General features: G+C 39.9%; 1 protein-coding gene across 6 annotated transcripts in view; it reads right to left on the bottom strand.

Moving 5' to 3' along the window:
* Positions 1–1,425: 1,425 nt before the first annotated feature.
* EZH2 (enhancer of zeste 2 polycomb repressive complex 2 subunit) overlaps positions 1,426–22,602 on the bottom strand; it is a 29,627-nt gene continuing 8,450 nt past the window's right edge. For all 6 annotated transcript variants that reach the window (XM_059471008.1, XM_059471015.1, XM_059471023.1 and 3 more), the window contains exons 7-19: positions 22,091–22,254; positions 15,433–15,524; positions 14,263–14,503; positions 13,014–13,183; positions 12,540–12,634; positions 6,970–7,010; positions 5,679–5,804; positions 5,126–5,304; positions 4,196–4,291; positions 3,528–3,609; positions 2,706–2,786; positions 2,509–2,593; positions 1,426–1,767 (exon numbers count right to left, since the gene is read on the bottom strand). In XM_059471008.1, the coding sequence (XP_059326991.1) occupies positions 1,707–1,767; positions 2,509–2,593; positions 2,706–2,786; positions 3,528–3,609; positions 4,196–4,291; positions 5,126–5,304; positions 5,679–5,804; positions 6,970–7,010; positions 12,540–12,634; positions 13,014–13,183; positions 14,263–14,503; positions 15,433–15,524; positions 22,091–22,254 (1,513 nt within the window). In that variant the 3' untranslated portion in view covers positions 1,426–1,706. The remainder of the gene's footprint in view (positions 1,768–2,508; positions 2,594–2,705; positions 2,787–3,527; positions 3,610–4,195; positions 4,292–5,125; positions 5,305–5,678; positions 5,805–6,969; positions 7,011–12,539; positions 12,635–13,013; positions 13,184–14,262; positions 14,504–15,432; positions 15,525–22,090; positions 22,255–22,602) is intronic.

Here is a 22,602-nt window from a genome sequence, read left to right as displayed (position 1 = left end):
CCATATGCTACAAGCACAATGCTGCCATCCTCCCAGCTCTCACTATTGGTAATCTATATTTTCTAATCTTCGTCGTGAAAAGAACTTCTGTAGCCATTTTACCCTTGATGCAAACTGTGATTTTGTTCACTGTTTCTTCTCACAGGAAAGGAGCCAGGTTTTGTGTTGCTAATGTTTCTCTCTTGAGGGAAATGGTTACAGTTGAACTCTGGGTTAAAAAAAAAACTGAGCAGTACTAGGAGAGGGGTGTCATCTGCACTTCAGATTTTGTATGCTTGCTATGTCTGTTCTGAAAAAGCTAAAGACTGCCATTGGGGCAATAGAAGCATCTTGCTGCTCAAAGTTGCTTTTGGAAATTTAGAAGAATGGAACTAGTGATGCCTCTTTTTTTTTTTCCCCTAAGATGCTGTTTTGTTTTTGTAAACCCTTCTTGCAGAAAGTTCAGGGCTAATAGATTTCTTTAGCAGGATGTGTGTGCTATGATGACAAAGAAGCAGCCTGAACTCCTTTCTTAGTTGGAAGGCCTGAAATCACCTGCTCTGAGCTGCCTTTCAAAGCCCTTGGGTGGTTAAAGCAGTGCTTTGTGTACTGTGCATGCTTCAGAGCAGGAGCTGTGCTCTACCTGAGGGAGAAAATCAGGATTTTACTTTTGGACTGGTCTTTTCCTCATCAGCTCTTAGTTCTTACTTGGGCTACCACCAAGGTAGAGGGCATGTGGCAGCTGCCTGCTATACATGGAGTGTGGAAACAGGAGGAGCTGAACTCAGCCCCAGGCTTGGAGCCCCCTCAGTGCAGCAGGTAACTGGTCACCATGGACAGGAATTCATGGACTCTGTGGCAATAATGCCACCCTGTGCCTGCCCTCCCACTCCAGCTGGTTTGACCTGAGCATTGTATTCTACATCACAAGCTAGAGTTCCATCCACTAGCAAGTAAGAAATAAATGTGGTAGCCCTGTACAATCTAACTGCAGTGTAAATGTTTCTGGATGAAAACTGCATTTCTCTTCTGCATCTCTTAACTCTTTAACACAGGTGTAGTTACTGTTGTATTTATCATTCACTTTGGTGCTTCAGAGAAGCCACAGTGAGGGCACCTTGTACCACAGCTTTGTCTTGAAAGCAGTGTTTGTCACAGAAATCACAGCTACTCTGGCAATTGCAGGAGTTTCTGGGCTGCAGCCATCCCTCCAGAGAACTTGGATGTGGCTGCATCCAAGCGAGCTGAGAAACTGCAAGACCACCCCTGTCTCCCTCAGGCACTGCAGCACCAATCACCTGACTTCCATCCACACTGTTTCCATCTTCACACTGATCTTAAACCCAGAGTAACAGAAGGAGACAAGTATGGAGCTGCCTTTGCACAGAAGTTACAGGTTAAATTCACATTGCTTTCTCAAGGGGCTGACACAAAATTCCAACTCAATTCCAGTAAAAATGAAGAAGTTCAAGTATCCTTTATTCAAGGTTGAAAAATGTACCACACCACATTATTGCAAAAGTTCCTAGGTACAAAACACTTTGCAGCTGGTGAGAAGGCAATAAAAAGTTGGTTTTTTTAAAATTCGTTACTATAAATTACTGTTACAGTACTTTGCAAATACAGAATTTCAAATTGCATCATTTGTATTTTTCTAAAATTGCCCACAGTACTAGAAATTCCTGAAGATAAGGCAGCTGTTTGTTTAAAAGAAGAGGTAGCTGGTGTCAAGGGATTTCCATTTCTCTTTCAATGCCCACATACTTAAGGGCATCAGCTTGGCTATATCTGAAATTAAAAAAAAAAAACAAAATCACAAAAAGCCAGTATAATGGAACATTTCAGCTTCATTGTTCTGACAGAATGGCACCACAGCCTGGAATACTCATATTTCCCATCATTTCCTCACCAGCTGGGGTGTTTCCTCCTTGTGTGAATTTGCAGGTGCATAACACTGTTGACCCACAAGAAACTACTTTCAGATGTGTTTGATCAAAGGAGACAAATCACTAAAATTCCATTCTTTTTCACCTTGACTCTCACAGTCCTGATGTTCATTTTCAGTACTGGAAAGCAACTGCATTTCTCCAGACTGACCTACACAGTATTGCCAGTGGACAGCTTAGTTTTTGCCCAGTAAGATGATTGTAGGGGACAGTAAGGACACATTCTTAGCAAGCATTTGTCTGTAGGAATTCTGAAATTTCATTCTCTGAAATTCTTGCCTATTTCTGAATGATGGGGGAGTTAACTTGTGCTGCTACCAAGGTAACCCAACCAGAGAAAGTCTGTCCCCATTTGTCACTACACTTTTCTCTACACAAGCTGCTTTTCCAAGTTTGCAGGCTCTTAACCAGCTGCATTGCTCAAATCAGTCTTGCTATGGCATCTGGCTTGACAAAAGCAGTGTGGGGAGTGCTGCTTCTCAGCTGCTGAGACCTGAGGCTGCAGGGCCCAGGCAGGCACAGGAACTAACTCTGAGCTGTGCAGATACTGAAAGCTAATCCCACCTGAAATCCATCTACCCACCTGTAGTCAAAGAACAGTTCTTCACCAGTCTGAATGGCTCTTTTAGCAAATATTCCTATTCTGTGATCACCATTAACCATCATAACTGTTTTAAAAGAAATTAGCTATGTTAGTACAAATACTGATAAAATGCATGTTAAAGAAATATCTCACAGTATTTCATACATTGATGAAAAGCAAGTAAATGTGAAACTTACCTTTTGCATAGCAGTTGGGATTTACTGAATGGTTTGCAAATCTAATTTTGTTGCCCTTGCGTGTTGCATCAACCACAAAATCTAGGGGGGGCAGAAAAAAACAACAAACCCCACAAATGTTGGATGGGTCACCTACAAACACATTTTTTTATTTTAACACCTAGTGTGCTTGGATCTTAGCAGCTGGAGAAGACTGCACATCTTCCCCATGGAAGAGCTGGCCCACCACCCTACAACAGCTGAACTCTGCTGTTCCACATGGTGCTTTTCCTTTACCTCCTGCCACAGTGGCACCACCTTGGCTTCTCACTAAAGCTTCTCTACCTTTATTCCACAAGGACAATCTCCATAAATATGCTAAGTCAACACTAACATAAAGCAGCAGGGTTTTTTTCCTCATTTCAACTATTTTCCAGTATTTTATGCTTGACACAGTGCAGTCTGTAAGTTACATACCACATGTGGCTTTTTTCCCCCAACACAATTACCATCATAAATTACTGATTATTTAATTCAGTAAAATTACTTCAGACAACACTTTTTACATTCTTTAGTCTACTTAATGTCTGCACATAATTTTACTCCATGAAGTTCTACTCCTCTTGTACAACAGGCTCATCACTACATCTAGCTGACCAGCATTTAGAGAAAAAATCCCAAAGACTAGCTATCAGCAGGATGAATCCATACACCGATAGAGAAAGATGTGTGGAAATAAGTTCTCATTGTTACACGCTGGCTGCAGAAGAACAGGGCTGAACAAAATGCTAAGCATACACACTTTACTTATGCTGCCAAGGGTTGCAACTAATGCATACATACCATTATTCAAGTTAAACAGAAAGCTGCACATGTATTTGTCGTACACTTTTCCTCTTCTGTCTGCCTCATCCTGAGAGATAATCTGAAAGAAACACCACTTGTAAAAGAGAGAAGCACTCCTCCACTGTGTAACCACAGCAGCTTAATGTCAGCCCCTCCCCAGCCTTTTGAAAGACAGGTGGGAGTTTTTCTATTCTCTGGGATTTAAAGTATTCCCAAAGTGTTGTTTTCAGCAAGCATTCTGCACTTAGCAAACATCCATGCTTTGCTTTTAGCACACATAAACTCTTTCAGAGCAGAAGAAAAGCAAGAATTGCTTCTCCTCTCAAAATCAGGGCTGCATACCGGACTCAGGGTTTTATTGCTGCAGAATACAGCTTAGCAAAAGCTCCTACTGACTTTCAGTACAATACTAAATAATTTGCCACCAAATTCTAAGCATGTCTGAACTGAAATTCCATCTAAGATAAAAAGGACATTCCAGCCTCTCCTTCTCACAAGAACCTGTTTCAAAAGTTTTGTGACATTTCAATTGTGTAGCTCCTGGGATCTGAGGAGTGACAGCAGTCACAGCCTGTACCAGGTCACAGACAATGGCACCCATGGTTGGTCCCTGTCAGTGCAGAACTTCACCAACTAAGCTCATATCCAGTGTTCTCCATCCTTACCTCACCACAGTATTCAGAGATGAATTCATTCTTCTGTACAGGATCTTTTATAAAAATTCCCCAGCCTGCCACATCTGAAGGTGCCAATAGTAAGTGCTGTGGAATAGAAATACCAAGAAGTTTTGATATGCCTGACTTAGATTTGAGTTCAGTTTTTCTTTCCATTTTGTTTTGTATCACTTAGTGAAATGCATATGTTGGAACTCCAGGAATGCAGACAAATCCAGAGTCTTCTAATGATCAAACACACACTAAAATTACAGCTTGTGAATCAGATGTATGTAAAGGAAAAATGACCAAGTATTTCAAAACTACTAAAAATTTTAGTTTAACCACCCCAAGACACCTTGAAATGAGAGGGTTACATAAAAATTCATTTACTAAAGACTTCAACCTCAAAAGGTCTGCAGCCAGGAGCCCACCACTCATTAGCTCAGTAATCAACTGTTTTGTGAGAAGACATTCGAGAGTAGAAATAAACTTTAGCTTATTGATTTATTTGCCAGAACTGAATGGGCTTTCAAGACTTTAGTAGACTGTATACAAGTTTATACCTCAGAATCAACAACTGAAGAAAGAAACTCTGGGATAAACTTCTTTATGCTGATCTGGGGAAAGACTGTTGAGCTCCTTAAAACAGCAGCCTATTTGCAATTAAGAAGCAAAGCCTGAACAGGGAAAAGGAGATATTCTGCTGCTCTGCTGCACAGAACACACTAATTGGTACATGACAAAATGTAAATAGACTTAACAGCAGCACAAGAGCAAGCTAACAAGTGAACACTCCTTTCCTTGCTGTTGGGTTTGGCATTTTTTTTCTTTTCCAGTTTGAAAGTATGAAGGCAAAGAAATTCCATTCTCTGGGTTGAAAATATAAGAACACCTCTAACCCCAGCCAACAGGCCTGCAGCTGTGTAACTCTGGACGTACTTTTTTGGATCCTCTCTGAATGCTGCAGTTCTTGCAAGAAACATTTTTGCTGTCCCAGTGGTCAGCTGCTCCACAGGTGAGGCAGAGGTCAGGGTCACACTCACGGACAGCCAGGTAACAGGGGCACTGCTTGGTGTTGCACTGTGCTTTACAACGACACCCAGGAAAACGATTTTGGCCTACAAAGGAATGGGTGGAAAAGAAAAACAGCAAATATGAAAATATACAGTGTAAAACTAAGATTGTGCAGATTAGAGTGTATCAGAATATTGGTAACACAGCCACTGATATCTGCTTTCAGGAGTACTGCAAATTCTTTCCTTCCCTGATTTTAATAACTCCTCCTCAATTTCAGCTCTGAAGGCTGTTTCTGACTTCATGCAAGGGCCAATTACAAGGGCCAAATTAAAGTGAACATGCTCACACTGTTGGACACAATTTGCTGCTCCTGTAACTGCCTGCAGCAGTAGTAGTACTACTACAGACTGGTAGTACAGAGCTCGTGGTGGACAGTGAGAAAAGTTTATGGATAACTTTTAAATGTTTTACTTACATTCTGAGCTGCACTGACAAAACTTCTCACAGAAGTTTTGAGCAATTACACATGGGCATGAGCTATCACAAGGCTGACGTGGGTGATCACATGGCTGATAGTTGTAAACGTGATTCGATGACCCATCTGAATAAAAATAGCAACATTTTGTAAAGTTGAAAGCTGCAGACAAACAACATACAGTTCCCCTCACTCTAAGGCAGAAATTCCCTTTTAGTCATTTAACTAAGAAAGCCCAAACATGAACAAAAAACCCAAACCACAACAAGTGAAGTTGAAAACCCAAAAAACACAAAACCAGAACTGTAACATTAGTGAGGTGTTTTACACCATTAGCTGCCTTCCTAGTGCACCTCATTCTGCCACTGCTCAGCTGCTTTGAGTACTCAGAGCTGAAAGCTGTTTATGTGGAAAACTGAGAAACAAAACCACAATGGTATCATTTCCTGTCTGAACATGTTTTGGAATAGCACTGATATTATTCAGCAAAGTAAATTTGCTTAAATACTGAAAGCAATTTTTAATGTGGAACAACAGTCAACTTTCAAACAGGTACCACTGGCAATGTAATTCCATTATTATCATTATTATTATTATTATTATTACTATACCACTGTGTTTTCCCAAGTCAATTTTCCAGTACAGATAATGCTGAAGTCTTCTAAGCAAGAAAGGAACTACCAGGGACAAGTCTAGAGCTTTACCTATACAGTAGCTAGGAGAATTTGGTTCTATTTAAATTATTTTTGCTATTAATACTCTTGAGCTTGTTTTGAGTTTGCATGAATTTGTAAATTTATAAAAATGCTCAAGCTAGCAATCAGCAACAAAAAATGAGAGAGACAAACAGATCAATTATTTATGTTGCCAGAAGTCCCAACTATTCTCAACAACTTTTCAGAGAACTATTTCTAAATTAAACTGGCTTACAAAAAAAAGGCACTTTTTACTGCAGCTCTTATCCTTAATACCATTTTTACCTGTGCTTCAATGAAGCCATACTGAAAAGACAGTAAACTCAGCTTCCTTTCCTTTTTATGGAATTATACAGAGCTCTTCCAGCTATTTAACCCAAAGAGTACCTTTTGTCCCTACAATACATGTAAGTGAGAGTTTACGTTTTTAATTTTCATTCTAAAATTTCTGGCTCCCCATGGAATATACATAATTGCCTAACATTAAAAAAAAAACAAAACAAATAACCAGCCCCCCCCAGAAACAACCGAAACAGAAAAAAGCAATAGTAGAATCTTAAAAGTTCAGGACATAAATTGAATGGAAAGATGCTAACCCTTTTTCAGCTGTATCTTTCTGCAATGAGCAGCCCACAACCTGCAAAAACACAAAACAAACAAGAAGGTTGACAGGAACTCCTCCTGCAGTGGGCTGGGAAAGGCAGCTGCATCTTGCTTAAGATGGGAAAGTTTCTGGAGACATGAACAGCTGCTAAGTGCACACGAGTCAGAGGGGCTGCAGCAGAACCTGTCCCAGTCTAGGGCTGGCCAAGATCAGAGCTCTGCAGCTGCTCCCCCTCTCCCCACCCTTCCTGCAGTCCCAGCATTGCTCAGAGGAGCTGTCCCCACCCAGCCCAGCCAGAGATGCTGGAACTCAGCTGCCCCTGAAGGAAGCCCTGCCAAGAGCAGGTGCTGGAGCTGCTTCTGGCAGGCAGGAGCAGCAGCAAGGGAAGGGTATGAAGCTGCAGATGTGGAGGGTCATGCCTGAACAGGGGCACAGAAATGGGGCAGCTGCACAGGGCTTGGCCCCAGCACCACTCTGGGTGTCCCCTGCAGATCACAGCCAGGTCCCACCCTTCACCTGAGGAGCTCCAAGTACCTGACAGGACAGAGTGCCTGCCTGGCACAGCCACACTGATGGGACACCTCAGTATTCCTTCTGGCTGGACATTTTTCTCCAGCTGTCCTGGCTGGTGGTGCTGCACTGAGCCTTTCCCCTTCTGCCTCACAGCCCACACTCCTTTCTCTCATGTCCTTAGTTTTCCTTCAGTGTCCCCTTTCTCAGGCAGCTCAGCCAAGCACACCTTTGCCAGAAGTGGTGTTCTTGTTGTGTGGTGGATTTTATTGTTTGTGTTTGTTGCTTTGCTGTGTTTTTTTAAGAGTAACTTGCTTTTTGGTTAGCATTCACTGTACTTGAAAGTTCTTCCAAGTTACATTTGCCCCTTTATTTTGTATCCATTTCAGATCGCAAGCTCTTTGGCCAGGGAATGTCAGCTATTCCATAAATGGTCTGTCAGAAACAATCAAGCAAAAGCACCTGTCTGGACCTTTAGTACCAAAAGGAAAACCAGACTTTTCATTTCAGTAGCCTTAAAATTAAAGGAGAAATCCATTGTTTTATTTTTAACTCAATTCTATGCATTTTAGTTACGACTTTTATTTTAGTGAACATACATAACAAAAAAATTAGATTAAGGATTTTTAAAGTTTATACTTCTTGGACTTCCTTAGTATATCATGTAACAACATGAAGATAATATGGGAGAAGCCTCATTCCCTGGCCAAATAATACATTGCCAGCTGCATCAAGCAACCTCACTTTCTCTGCAGATTTACTGAGCGGCCCAAAACACTCATGAGCACAGGTACTAAAAGATCCCCAGCACAGAACCCTACAAAAGCTATTCTGCCTTTCAGTGAATGCAACTCCTCAGAAGTTTGCACTCTGAAAAAATATCTCCCACTGTAACTACTTAAATAGGACTTTTTAGCTGCTACTTCTTTCATAAAAGCATAGCAGCTTTTACTTCAACTAAATGGTGTGCAGTGCCCTCCAACAGCTTCATATAAATAAGATTCTCTATAAAATTGCCCTTCTAAAGCATTACTATGAGATTTAACTCAATAACCAATTTTCTTACAAGCACTGAAGGAGCCCATAGAAGTTAGAAATCCACAAAGGCAGACTTGTCCAAGTAACTAAGGCTGAGAGGAAAGAAGAAACCCAGAATTACAGAGTACTGTAATAAATAGATGACATTCCTATTAAGAGTGATTCACTCTAGAAAAGGCTACCAACATATATTTATGAATTATGAGACATTGACCCTGCAAGAGGACACTTCCCATATGCCTGAAAGGAGTGCAATTTTGACTTAAATTACTCTTATGCACACCAAACTACTCACTTTCTTGTCTACCTGGTATTTGGAAAATGTAACATACCATATTTTTGAACAAGTCTTTCACAGAAACTTGTCTGTCACTCCAAGATAATAAGAACTTACCAGCACAGCAAACTCTTAAAAGCATTCTGTGGCCAGACTTGTTAAAATACTCTTTCATTAGCAATTAGCAGCTTCACTTTTTCTCCTAAGGTAAGCACTCTCCTAATACTTTAAAAGCACACAAATGTGCATACACATCAAGAAAGCATTAATAGCAACAAGTCAAAGCAGAAGGAAAACTCCAGGGGCAGTCACAAGGGGAAAGGCATCCATGAGCTCTGTCCCTCTTCTGGAGAGACTTCTGTCACAGGAGGAAGAGGGGGGCTGGAGACACAGTGGCAGCAGAACCTGTGGGCAGTGACACAAGACAACAGGCTGCCAGCACTGACCAACAGGAGTTTGGACTAGCACTATCCAAGAGTATTCACTGCCTTGCAACTTCCAAAAAACTGCCACAAAGTGCTCGAGTTCCCCCGGTTAGCACACAAAGCTGGAGCCTGAGCAAGCACTACACTAAAGGCAGAGTCATTTTTGTATCTGCTCTATATAAATCTGCATCTCAAACAGGAGCAAAAGGCAAGGCCTGGTCCCATGCAGCAGGAAGCAAAGGCAAGGAAAGGACAAAGTTGAGATAGCACTCACAACTTGAAGCTTCATTACAAAAAGCCAACTGGAAACTCCATAGCAAGTTCCCAAGCAAGCCAGTGGATTTGTGCATTTGGTTGCTGACATCTGCAGGAGAGCCAGCTTAGAAAACAAGTGTTCCCAGGAGCATCATGACAGCAGCTGTCAAAGATATTGTTCCTCTCTCCTAACAACCTACTAGACCTCTAAACTTTGCCAGTGGCTCTGGGCAGCAGCAGTGTCAGCCAAGCCAGCACTAAAAACACCCTTTGGAAGAAGGTGCTCCAGCATCTCTTGCTTTCCACAGGGATATTCTGCTATCAGAAAGAGCATTAAAAATTCAAAATACATGCCAATTATGTCAAATATGTAGTTGAGTCTTTGCAGTGTTTGATTTTCTGGCATCACTCAAAGACTTCAGTCTCCCAGATCACCTTATCCACAGCCTCCCCAGCACTCCAAGACTCAGCCTTCCAACCAGGCAGCACATCAGAATACCTGTGCCAATGCCTCAGTGCACCTTTTGCCTGATAACACTGAGACTTTAAATCCCTACAAAAAGGCACCCTGAACTCTTGGCAGAACTACATAAGCTATTCAAACACATGCAGTGAACAGCAGTCCAGCAGAAGGAGAAGGAAAATGAGAAAGTGGGGGGGGAAAAATAAAATATTTTCACATAAAATTACTAAGTGGCCTCTGAATAGGGGATGAAGGCAAAAAGGAAAACCAAAATAATAAAGAAGCAGCTTTAAAATCAGTACCAAAATAGAGGAAGGAGTGCTGATTAGTTAAAGCAAACTCAACTCAGCTCCCAGCAATGGAAGAAAAATATACACATGAAAGAATGAACAGCACTGAAGTACACTCTCCTCCAGCATACACCCATGCTTTTCGGAATTCTTTCTTCATTCAGGTTTTTTACTGGCTTCTATGCAAAGCACTCACTTCTCCTCAAAGAGTTTTCTCAAAATAACAGCTTAATCTTATACACAGGCCAGGCTCTGACACTTACTGGTTCTCCAAAAAATAGCTATATTAGAAGTTGTCTTCTCCCCCTGATCAGCCTTATTACAGCTATCTCAACAAAAATGTCACAGCAAGGAGGGAGACATGACATTTCATTATCCAAGAGGGGTGCAGTCTTGCCAGCTAATTGCTCAGTATGCTCATAGAGCACCAAGATGATATGGGAAATAGGCAAAATTGTGCAAGAAAAGACTTTATCTGCTCTCAGATTGGTTACAAGAGGCCAGCAAAAGCAGCTTTTTGCTGCTGCTTTTCTCTCTGGTGATGCTGCTTTAGCTCAAAGCCACATGCACACATGGACAACCTGCAGACAGGTAAGAGCCCTGCAAGGGAAAAGGCAAAAGGGAAAAGGGAAGGTAAGAAACAGAGGAAGATTTCCAGATGGTTGTCCCAATTGCTGATTGCAGGAGAACTTCAACAGCAGGATGTAGGCAGGCTAAACTGCTTTCCTTTTTAAAAAGGCTACTGCCATAGAAGGATGGAGACAGCTTGATGGCCACATATTCTGGGACATTATATTTGTAAAATTATCTCCTTCCTTCAATGAGAGTTTAAAGACTTAGAGGACATTTCAAAACTAAATTGCTACCAATAAAGTTTTTATATTGGCAACTAATAAAAAAGCAAATAAAGTCAAGAAACCCCATGCAATGGAGTGTGCTTTCATTTACTTGGGAAATAAAACTCCTAAACTAAAAAAAACTCTGAGAATTCTTCCAAAACAATGTCAGCCTGGTAATCATACAATCCATTTCAGCTGCAAAAATACATTTGAACCTTTTAGCTGTTCTTTTAAGTAGATGTGGTGGCACCATTCTTATAGCAATTTGTGTCAATCTGACAGCAAGCCAGTTTTCAGCTATATATTCCAAACTTGCACCATGGCTAATAACCTAAATTTAAGCAGCCAAGCCCACCAAATGCCCAAACACTTGAAAACTGTGCCAAGAGCATAAAAATCAATAGCTTTTGCTGAGAACAAAATCTTTTCCAGATGCTCACTCAGTCTTTTCCCAGCTCACATTGCCTGCCTCTACCCTACAAAGCAGAAATATTCTACTCCACGTCAACAGGATCTTTGAACCAGTTCAGGAATTTCACTAGGCCTGGAAATAATAAGTAGACAAGCTAAGACAGAAACAACAAGAATTGATGGGACAAGAACTGGAAGGACAAACTTGAGGGAGAATAAGGGAAGTTAAAGGGAGAAATAGGAAATTATATGGGAAAATGTGTGCTTATTGCTTGCTAAAGAAATATTTTTGCTAATTTTCAGTCAGCTTTTAATCTCTTATGTTCTTATCTCTCAAAATAAAAATAATCAATGCAGAGCTGCATTCTCCAATTCAGAATTCTAAAAGAAAAATGCATTTCATTGACAGACAATAGCCACAAAATTTTGCAATTTCAACAGAAATTGTGTCAGATAATAATTTGCTCTTCATTGCAGCTTCACCTCAAATAATAACTTGTTAACCTAGCTCTTTAGTTGGTGTTCTAGGTGCTAATGAAACTGTGGTGCAACAAAGAAATAGTCCCTCCTAAAGAAAAAGAAGGCAATCCTACTAGCTTGTTATCTGAAGCTTGCTAGAATACATTTCATCATTAAAAAAACATCAGTTTTATTTTTAAAATATCATATAATCATTACTCAATCCTATTGAAACACTCCTGAATTTAATGTTTATTGTTGTAAAAAATAATTATTCTACATTATGTTGAATGTTGCAACAACTGCATAGGTGATTTCTAATCTAAACAGAGTTTTGAAAACTTGCATCAATACACCTACAAGAACCTAGCTGTTAAAGAACTTAGAAAGGAAAGGGAAAGACAAGAGGAAGGTTATAGCTGGCAGTGCAGTAAGATTTTGTCTAAAACTAAAACACCATTTTGTTTTATTGCTGCAACTTTGGGTTTTCGAAGCAAAAGAAGAGTTGCACAATTTTCTTTCAAAATACTTTCCGTTCTGAACCCCTGTATCTCCAATTTATTGTTATGCTAAGGGTATTTAGTAACAGATTTACCTGTGTTTCCTTTTCTTCTTTCTGGGAGGAGTATCAACATCTTCAGCAGGGACTGGTGCAATAATACTAGATTCCTTTACTCTAAACTCATACACCTAACAAGAGATACCATAACACATCCACGATAAATCTCTCACTAGTACAAAGTTGCTCATATTCTAAGTTAGTATGATTTCCTCCAACCAACAACTTACAGATTATATCCAGTCATAGTCTCTTTTCAATACATTTAAAGTTGATTATTTTTGTCATTTAAGAACTGATACTCTAATTTAAACCTCTTGTAAATTTAATTTTAAAACAGTTTTTAAAACTAACTTCTATGTATTTGTGGTATGAATTCTGGACCATAGCACGCTTGGGAAAACCAAGAAAATTAATTATTTTCCCTTTTAGTAATCAATACTAGTATTTGTATACATTAACTTTAAAAGTAAATCACTTTGACCCTTAGCAAGTATCTTCCCTGCTTACCTGTCTGCACGTTTTGGTCCCAATCAGTCTGGCAATTGCACAGAAGTTGTCATAGTAGGTGCCAATAAGAACTCTAAACATTGAAGCTTCTGCACCACTCCATTCCACGTTCTCTGGAGGCTCAATATTTGGCTTCATCTTTATTGGTGTTTGACACCTAGAATTTGCTTCTGTAACAAATAATTGAGAGTAAGGCTATGTATCAAAATTTACTTTCCCTTTCACATTATGATTAACTGCAGTTAAAAAATATCCCAGGTTTTTTGTTGCTTCCCAAGTGCCAGAAAAAACAAACATTTTCACATGCCTTTTACAGAAGCTAACAGCAGCTACTCAAATTAATGGCCTACATGTAAATTGAGACAATGCAGACTTTCTCTTACAGTTTGATTAAACTCATTGTTCCAGACTGCAAGGCAAGATGTATTCTATTACCATCTGTATGGCAATTGTCTTTTGTCAGGTGGGCAGCTTTCCTTATCTCTCTCTGAGTGACCACAATCACTCCTCCCTGGGGAGGGGACAGCTGCTGATAACAGGCTATTGAATGTCACTGCATGACTGATAAGAACTACAGCATCCCCCTTGTGAGATGCTCTGCCCAGAGGGAGGAGCCAAGCATTGTTACCTGAATATAATCTGGAGATTCTGGAACACCAGCACAGATTCTCCACTAGATTTCCCAGAGGAACAGCTGCCTCTTCCACTGGATCTTCAGAGGAAAACTACACCCTTTCTACAGGATCCCTGCTCCAACAGAACCACACCTGACACTGCAGGAGGACTGCAGCCACAATTCCAACTGGACTGCTACCAGCACCCTGACCAACAGGGTGTCAGGTTGTGTTTCTGACTGTATCAGTGTTGTTTTGGTTTTACTGCATTGTTTATTTTATCCTTTTCTTCCCTATTAAAGAACTGTTATTTCCTGCTCCCATAATTTTTGTTGCCTGAGAGCCTCTTAATTTAAAATTTATAGCAATTTAGAGGAGGGAGAGTTCATTTTCTCCATTTCAGGGGAGGCTCCTGCCTTCCTTAGCAGGCACCTGTCTTTCCAAGCCAAGACACTCATATTATTCTGTCTTCTCACTCAGTTCCATACATTCCAAACACACATTTTCTAGGATTGCACGGCTTGACTTGTTTTGGCTTTTTTATTTTTGTAGCATTGGTTTTTTTGTAGTTTTGGTTCTGTTCACCCTCTCAAGCACGGCGGCTCATGGAAGGAAGCAGCACTGACCAGCCTTACCAGAGGAACTGGAAGTTTCATCTTTTTTTTCTTCCTCCTCCTTGTCGTTGTTCTCCCCGCCGGTTTCGGTGCCGGCCTCGCGGTCGCTGTCGGTGTCCTTGGACTCCAGCACGTTGATGGTGGGCGTGCTGGGCCTGCTGGTGTTGTTGGGCAGCCGGCCCCGCCGCCGCCCGCCGGGGCGCTTGGGCGGCGTCTTGATGCGCTCCGCCGTCAGCGCGGCCGCAAACTCCTTCGCGCCCTCCTGGACACAAAACAGCACAGTTTACAGCACAGAAACCCAGAAGTGGTTCCACTTGTGAGAGAACACCTCCTGCTTGCATCCTGAGGAACTTCCCACTGTTCTACGTGCACCAAAGTTCCAGTTAAAGGCACGCCAGCCGTGAACACGAGTACTTTTGATGCTACCATGAAAAACATCTACACTTACAAAGTACTCATGTCAGTATTTTGGTTCGCCTTTTACTTTGGCTGCCAAGAGAAAAATAATTCAGTAGTAAATTTCTATTTGCCCAGATGACAGAAATAAATTTGAATTTCCCACAGAAAACACCATAAAAACACAAGAACTCTTCTTGCACATGGCACTTCGACAATTTGTGCTCTGCAATTTTTAAAATGCAAGCATTTGTAACTTGCTTTCTGGTGAAAAGGGGAACGATAAAGTGTAGCAAGTTTTCAGATGGGACAATTGCATAGTTTCTCATACTAAAACATTCAGGGGAATTATGAGAGAGATTTGAAATTATATTACTAAAGATTTCACTTTATTAATTTCCATCCTAGTGCTTCCTAAGAACACAAGTCCCAAAAGGAAATTAGCCTTTGGCAAACTAAAAAAAACCTTTATAATTTTGAGTTGTGATACAATTTACAAGAGTGAAGTCTGCAGTTCCTTGACTAGACTGGACAGAATAGCAGCAACACCATTATTAGGGGATAGTAATATTTCTTCCCTACAAATATCTCAGGCTACACCTACAAGTATTCCTACTTAAGATGATTGAAAGTTAAACTCTTTCTCTTGCAGCAGCTGAAGGTAACATACTTGACTGCAAATGGCCCACAAGCAGATGCACTATCCTAGATCCAGCATGCCCTTAGTTTAAGCATCCCCCTATAGTGCAGCCAGCACTAGCACTCAGTGAATTGTGACATATAAAATTATCTTACCAGATGCTGGTAACAGTGAGGTCCACAAGGCTTATTATCTAATGCTGTTTCTGTATTCTTTCGCTTATAAGTATTGGGAGTTGCATGGAATGCTGTTGAATCAAAACATCACATTTTTTAGTTTTCATATAAAATATATTAAATATGTAACCTCAAACTCTACCCAAAACACAAGGTTACCAAGACTTTACTAAAACCAGAATAAAATACTAATAAAGAGAATAAACAAATAAATAAATAATAAAAGAAATCCCATGTAGTGACATATGACTTACCACTTAAATACACAGAGACAGCACACAGGTAAGTTTCACATATCATGGAATAGTTTGGGTTGGAAGGTACCTCAAAAATCAACTCCTCTCTGCCATGGGCAGGGACTCTTTCCACCAGACCAGGCTGATTAAACCCCATCTAGCCTGGCCTTGAACACTGTCAGGGATGAGGCAGCCACAGCTTCTCTGGGCAACCAGTTCCACTGTCTCACTTCTCTCATGGTGAAGAATATCTTCCTTACATCAAATGTAAATCTATCCTCTTCCACTTGAAAGCCATTCTGCCCTTTTCATCAACAAAGACAGTCATCACATTTGTTTCGTGTATCAAGGAAGATTTGGTGTATCACCCTTTCCAACAAAAGAACAGACTTTACTTTGTTGTTATGTTAAACAGAATTATTCAGGGCTTCTCCTATTAATGATCATCACTTCAATGTGTAAAATTCAGTTGTTATATTTCTATCTTGAAAAAAAATGCACCCTTTGGAAAGGTAATAGGACCCACTTTACATTTTCATCAGTGAGAAGGACACATAAGCATTTTTGCTCTATTAGTTTATCAGCACTCCAGCTAAGCTGGCAGGATATAAGAATTCAGTTCCTGTAACCCAGCTGCAGGGTAAAAACAAGTTAGCATTGCACAGTCACTGGATAAGTGAGCCAAGTCTGCACCTTGCAGAGAAGCGTCTGCTCCTGTATCTGAGGGACTCTGCACAGCTCCGAAAAAGCTGCAGAACAGTGACTCAGAGGGGAGCAGAGCTGGGTATGTTACACATGCAACACGAGCACCTTGGTAACAGGAGGGCAGTTTCCTACCCACTCTCTTTGCCAGAGCCAGCTCTCCTCACTGGCAACCCCTGTCTCCCAGCAGGGTGTTTTCAGGGAGACTGACTTCTCACAGTTTTCTGGAAGTCTTGGGAGCTTCTCTGTACCCCATACAGAGCTCTTCTGAAGCCTGGAAAACCTGCCACTAGACTCTCATCAAAACTCATACATTCATGTTCCCACATTGTATTAGGAGCTTTTTGAGATACTATCATTAGTTTTCTGCAATTGTCTTTTTAAAAACAACTTGTCTGTGCTCAAGGAAAAAATACTTTGATTTTCAGAGAGAGAGGGAGAGAGAGAGATAGATATCAATACTTTTTCCTTCTAAATGTGTAAACAGTGGCATACAGAACTGCAAGGAACAGAAATGAAGAATGGACTGAAATTTTAAAAAGAAGAGAATACTTAGTGCTAGCTGTTTGCTAATGCTCCACAAAGGCCCAGAAAAGATGCTCAACTTAAAATGTGCAATTTCCAAACTATGCAGAAGCACTTATGCTGCAGTTTTACAGCCTCTGCAGTTGGGTAACTGTAACTTACAGTGAAGGTTATAAAAATTCAGTGAACAAAAAGTGCAAATATGTTCAAAATTAAAGAAGAAATCCCTCCCCTCCTCCCCATATTAATCTAAAAGGGCTGTTCTACACCACCACTGCACACATCTCCTTCATTAAGCCATTTGCTCTTAATTTTATTTCCCGATCACGCTGGAGGCTTCTCTCTCTATGTCCGCTAAGCTTTAAAGACTCCACTTTTTAAATGCACTTCCATCCCTGTTAAAGCATGTGGGCAGAGCTCATGTCTTCCCAGACAAGGCTATCAAAAGCAAACTTCATTTCAGTGGCCTGGTGTGCAGCATAGCTCTGCAAACACCTGCTTTGGCAGCAGTGGGAAGGGTGACCAGTTCCATCTTGGAACTTTGGAAACACTTCATGTTTCCCTCCCATAAAGGGGGGTGAGTTGAAAAATCAAATAATAATTTCTATAATGCTGTGCCTGTATTAATGATAGCAGCAGGTGGGAACCCCCCAGGAAAGCAGTGTACTCTTGCAAGGCTTTCTTAAAATGGTACAAATAAAATAAAAGTAACAATAAGTAAATACTGCATCCCATTCTCCAGACAAATATGTTATATTTTATAAATCTGGGAACACAAAAAAGCTTTAATTTGCTATATATGGGCATATTGATATGGGAAAATTATTTACAACAAGTATAGGAATGTAATTTATGTATATTGTTGCCATTAGTGCTCTTTCTTCCCCCAGATTAGTTAAAAGCTTTCATTGCCATGTCACTTCTCATGTTTCACATATCCTTCAAGTGTTCATGTATTCTGCAGGTAAAATATGTTACACTTTGTTACAGTAACAAGAAACCATGCAATTTAATGCCAAGTTATTTCACTCTTTTCCATCTTTTAGAAACAATGAGATGATGGGAGTCATTTACCTGAAAGTGAAGGGGAAAACTCATGTTTTTCAACACTGCATCTTTAAATTTGCACAGTATTTTCATTCAAGATTTTTTTCCACTTAAATGTTTTACCTTCTCTTCATACCACAAGGAAAATAATTTTTCAGCAATGCAAAAGAACACTTAGACATTTGCTAGCCATGATCTATACCAGACTGCTGCAATGTACAGAAATCAAATCTATTCTTTTTACATGTCACTTGCAGATGCAATAATTTCTCTCACAAATTAATTTGTGCAAGGTCCTAAAATGAGTGGTTTTTTAAAAACTGTTTTCCTTCAGAAAATAAAGAAATGCTTAACTTGTAATAGAATGAAACAAACCAACCTTTATTTTTATTTTTTAACTCATGAGACCTCAAAAATAGATATACATATGATACTTAAAATTAGAATCATATCTTTGTTCAACTATTTAAAAAACACCCAACATGGTACAGTAAGGACAACTACAGTCAAAATCTACCACCTCTATTGTGAGGTTTTTTTTTGGGAGGGTTGTTATAAAGAAAGGACCCAGAACAAGAATAAAACTATTTGTATCACTGCATTATGATATTTAAAAATATCAGTAGTAATCTTTTTCAAAAGAAAAATCACAGAAAATTTTGTAGAATTTCCTAACACCTAAAGTCTGCATTTCTTTAATGATTTCCTTAAGAGAAATCATTCTAAAATGGTGTCTCTGAGCATGTTTTCTGTCTTTGAGATTTATTATCTGTCTCATCCCCAATAGGCTCAACTCTCATTTTCAATAATGTGAAAGTACACAGGCAACAGTTTAGCCTGAAATGTACATTTGCTTCATAGTCAAGCTATTTGGGAAATTCTCCCTACCTGATATTTTTCCTTCTTCTAAATTCTTTGTTAGTCCAGACATTTAGGCATAATTCCTTGCTGTCAGCAAATGAAGTCCACAAGTACACAAGTTTTTTCAGTTATGTCATCACCTGCACATAAAGGGATTGCCAGGTCGTCAAGGGGACTTGACACGTTAAAAATCTAATGATAACTTTTCCTATATTTAACTCAAATGCTCTAGAACAAAGATTGGAAACTCCATAAAATAACTAATTGTTAGCTAATCTTAACAAAAATGGAACCTAAGAGGGGGAAATACAAAAAGCAAAAGCAGACCTAATAGAATTCCTGTATTATCTTTTAGTTCTCTATTCCTTCTCCAGAGATTTACACCTTTCAAAGTACCAATGTGATCACTGTAGCCCATCACATTACCAAAGTAATTCATCAAAAATGTCATCTGCAGAAGCCAGGACATCATCCCACAGCACTTGGCAAGTGCATGAAACAGAACATAGAGGCAACTGTAGAAATGTGATAAAAGTTAAATTGTTGCAGAGACACTGAAAATTGGTAGTGCAGCCTTCCAATAACCAAACCATTCTTTTTAATTTTTTTTTTTTTTTTGATGAGTTACTTATTCCAAGCTATGAGCTGGGTGAATTTTGACCAACAGTCTTAAAATTTCACAGAAAACAAAGAGGCCAAACAACTGACTCTCTCGGTTTTTAACAAAAAAATTCTGTGCTCTAGACAGACACGCAGACAGACAGACACGCAGACAGCAAACAATCCTCTTTCCTTGGTGTAACTGCAAACAAAAGGAAAAGGAAGCAATGCATCCAAAGCAGTGAGCAGTCATTGTTGCAGTGGAATTTGGGTATGTTTTCAGGGAGTGGCAACTGAAGCATCAGTTTATGACATTCAGGGTCCAGCGTTGAGCCCACACAGTGAAGGTCAGAGATCTCTTTGCAGTGGTTATGCATCAAACACATCATCATCAGGGACAACTGCTACATCATCATCAGGGACAACTGCTACATCATCATCAGGGACAACTAATGAGCTGCACAGGCTGTCACAAAGAGCACTGTCATAGCCACTCATTGTACCCTCCACCTGACACAAAGGTAAGTCCTAAATGCTTCCACAGTGAAAGTGCTATGCATCCCTCTTTCTGTCATGGCCCTGAAATCCTGAAGGGATGATTTAAAGTTTGGGCTCTTTAAAGTAGGAGGAACAGTTTAAATAAAGCCTTGGACATACACCACTTTGGAAAGAACTGCAACTTGCTTAAGGGACATATCAAAAGTCACCAGCAACAAGAACTTAGGCAATATTTTAGTATAGACACTTTGTCTTCTATCTCAAGATTATGAACACAGAGAAAGAAGGCACAGGGCTTCTGGCTTAAAGGATGCTGCTGGTATGAGAGCTGAGGTCCTTCAAGCAGTGACACAGCTGTGGACATTCTCACCCAAGAACTTGACAAAAAGTCCAAGACTGTGAACCCATTCTTCACAGCACTTGTATTAAAAAAAGTCTCTCAGAACTGGTGCCTCAAAACTGTGGTCTGGTAAAATAGCAGGTACCCAACAGGTAGTCAGCAAAACCTTTCAGCTGTATTTCTAACAGTCTGCAAAAATGACCATGAGAGGCAAATCTACATAGATTAATGAAATAGAGTAGTGAAATGTGTGTGTGCTTTAGAGGAGCAACCATCCCCAATGAAAAACTAAAAATTTATAAAATCATTGAGAATAATGTCTAAAATCACCACAGCAGAAACATCTGAAGTCTTCAGAGGTGCTGCTCGAGTAAGCCTGTCCTCACTATGTCCAGACAATGCTTTTTGTTGACTTAATCAAAATTGGCACCCAATCTCCCTGCTAGACTATTGAGAGTGTCAAGAACTCCTAAAACCCCTGCCAGACAAAGTGATTGCCAACAATCAGCACACAGCTTCACTTCCCTGTCCTACAGACTACACACAGCACTTCTTGGAATCAGTGTCCAGGCAACTAAGACATCACAAGACCTACAGCTTTGCAGAACACACTGTGTTGAAGCTGGCTGGGTCAAGGCAGCAGCTTACTCCAAAAACTTACTGTTCTTGAACATTATGCAGAAGTAACAGCTTCCTTTTATTTTTTATTTTGTATTTTCTAGCAAGGCCTGTCAACAGAATATAAGGAGAAAGTGAAACTAACAGACCTAACTCCAAAATGCTCAAGTACTAAAGGAACCAGGAAAGTGAAAAGCTTCTCCCCTCCTCACCATCTGAGAACAACTCCAATTCCTCCTCAAACTGAAAGGCAACCAAGGGATATGAAAAAGCAGCAGCACTGTGCAAAGTCTTCAGTGTGGAGTACAAACACAGGCAGATTGCATGTGTGCTGGATGAGGAGCTGCTGACAAAGCACAAGGATTCCCAAATGAACATGCATGAGCACTCACAGTGGAACATGCAAATGAACAGCTAAGTCAAAAGCAAAAATTAATTTGGTATAGAGGGCATCACAGTTTACTGTTACAAGTTGAAACCACTTCATATTGGCTGTTAGTTTCCCCTTTACATTTAGCTCTGTCCAGAAAAATTGTCTCAAGTAGCACTTCAGAATCTCTTCACACTTTGCAAGTGAAAGCCAACATCACTGTTAAGCTCTTGTCAGCTTGTTGGCCCAAAACAATGGGGCAACATGAAAGCAGTTCTGGGAAAAAGACATCACAATTTCTAAAACTCAACTCTGAAACAATTCTTCAAATGACCAAGTACAACTAATGTGGCTAAAAAGTAACATGGCAGAATAACAGAGAAAACCGTTCATGAGTGCTCACTCTCCCTAGTGGAAAATGAAGCAAGTCTGATAAATAACCAGGATTTTTTTAATAGAAAAATACATCCCTTTCTCCATGCACAAACTGAGAAAGCGTAACACAAACAATAGTAGAAAACAAAGACATTTTCTTGCAGACTATATAAAAAGAGAAGTGATGTTACAGATTTAGTCCAAGTCAGGAATTCTATACAAAGTCCTAAATGCAGAAGGGATAACAAACTACCCACACAGGTCCATTCAGTTTTCTGAGGTATAATTTCCACTGCAAAATAATGTCAACCTGGACAAGCTGTTTTCATAAACTTTAGGGATATTCCTGCTTTTATTTTTTCTTCTCTTTCCTTCCTTCTGCATGGGATCTTATGGTACTTTTAAGTCTCCTGACTTACAAAAAAGAAAGACAGACATTTAGGAGCACACTTGAATGGTACTTACGATGCAAGAAGCAATCGTATTTAAAACAACGCCTACAGAAGAGTGTGTGAAAGGAGTGCAGGCTTTGCTCCCTCTGAACAGATTTAGCATTTGGTCCATCTATGTTCGGTGTGCACTCAGGAGGAAGAGCTCCAGGAAGCTGCTGCTCAGTGAGTTCTTTGTATCTTTAAAGCAAAATAACAGAAGTTATTTATTGAACATAATTTTTTTTAAACAAAAGTGGTTTTTATTCCAGTACCACTCTGCATTTTCAATGACAACTTCAAAAACCCCTAAGAAATATGTGTCAGCTAAAAAGGCCAATCTGTTAGTGACATAACAAATTATTAATTCCATACTCATTAATACAAATTGACTAGGAAATAATGCATTTGTTTTCAAGACCAACACGACCCTGTACATAGTATCATTAAAAAGGAGTAGTATCATCATCACAGTATCATCATCATAGTATCATCCACAATGGAGATAAGATTGTTTTTTTTAGCAGTAGCTTCTATTTTACCACCTCA

This window comes from Ammospiza nelsoni, chromosome 1, assembly GCF_027579445.1.
Source record: "Ammospiza nelsoni isolate bAmmNel1 chromosome 1, bAmmNel1.pri, whole genome shotgun sequence".
Lineage (NCBI taxonomy): Eukaryota > Metazoa > Chordata > Aves > Passeriformes > Passerellidae > Ammospiza > Ammospiza nelsoni.
Note: the sequence above shows the minus strand (reverse complement) of the source record. Positions and strands in the feature narration are given on the sequence as shown.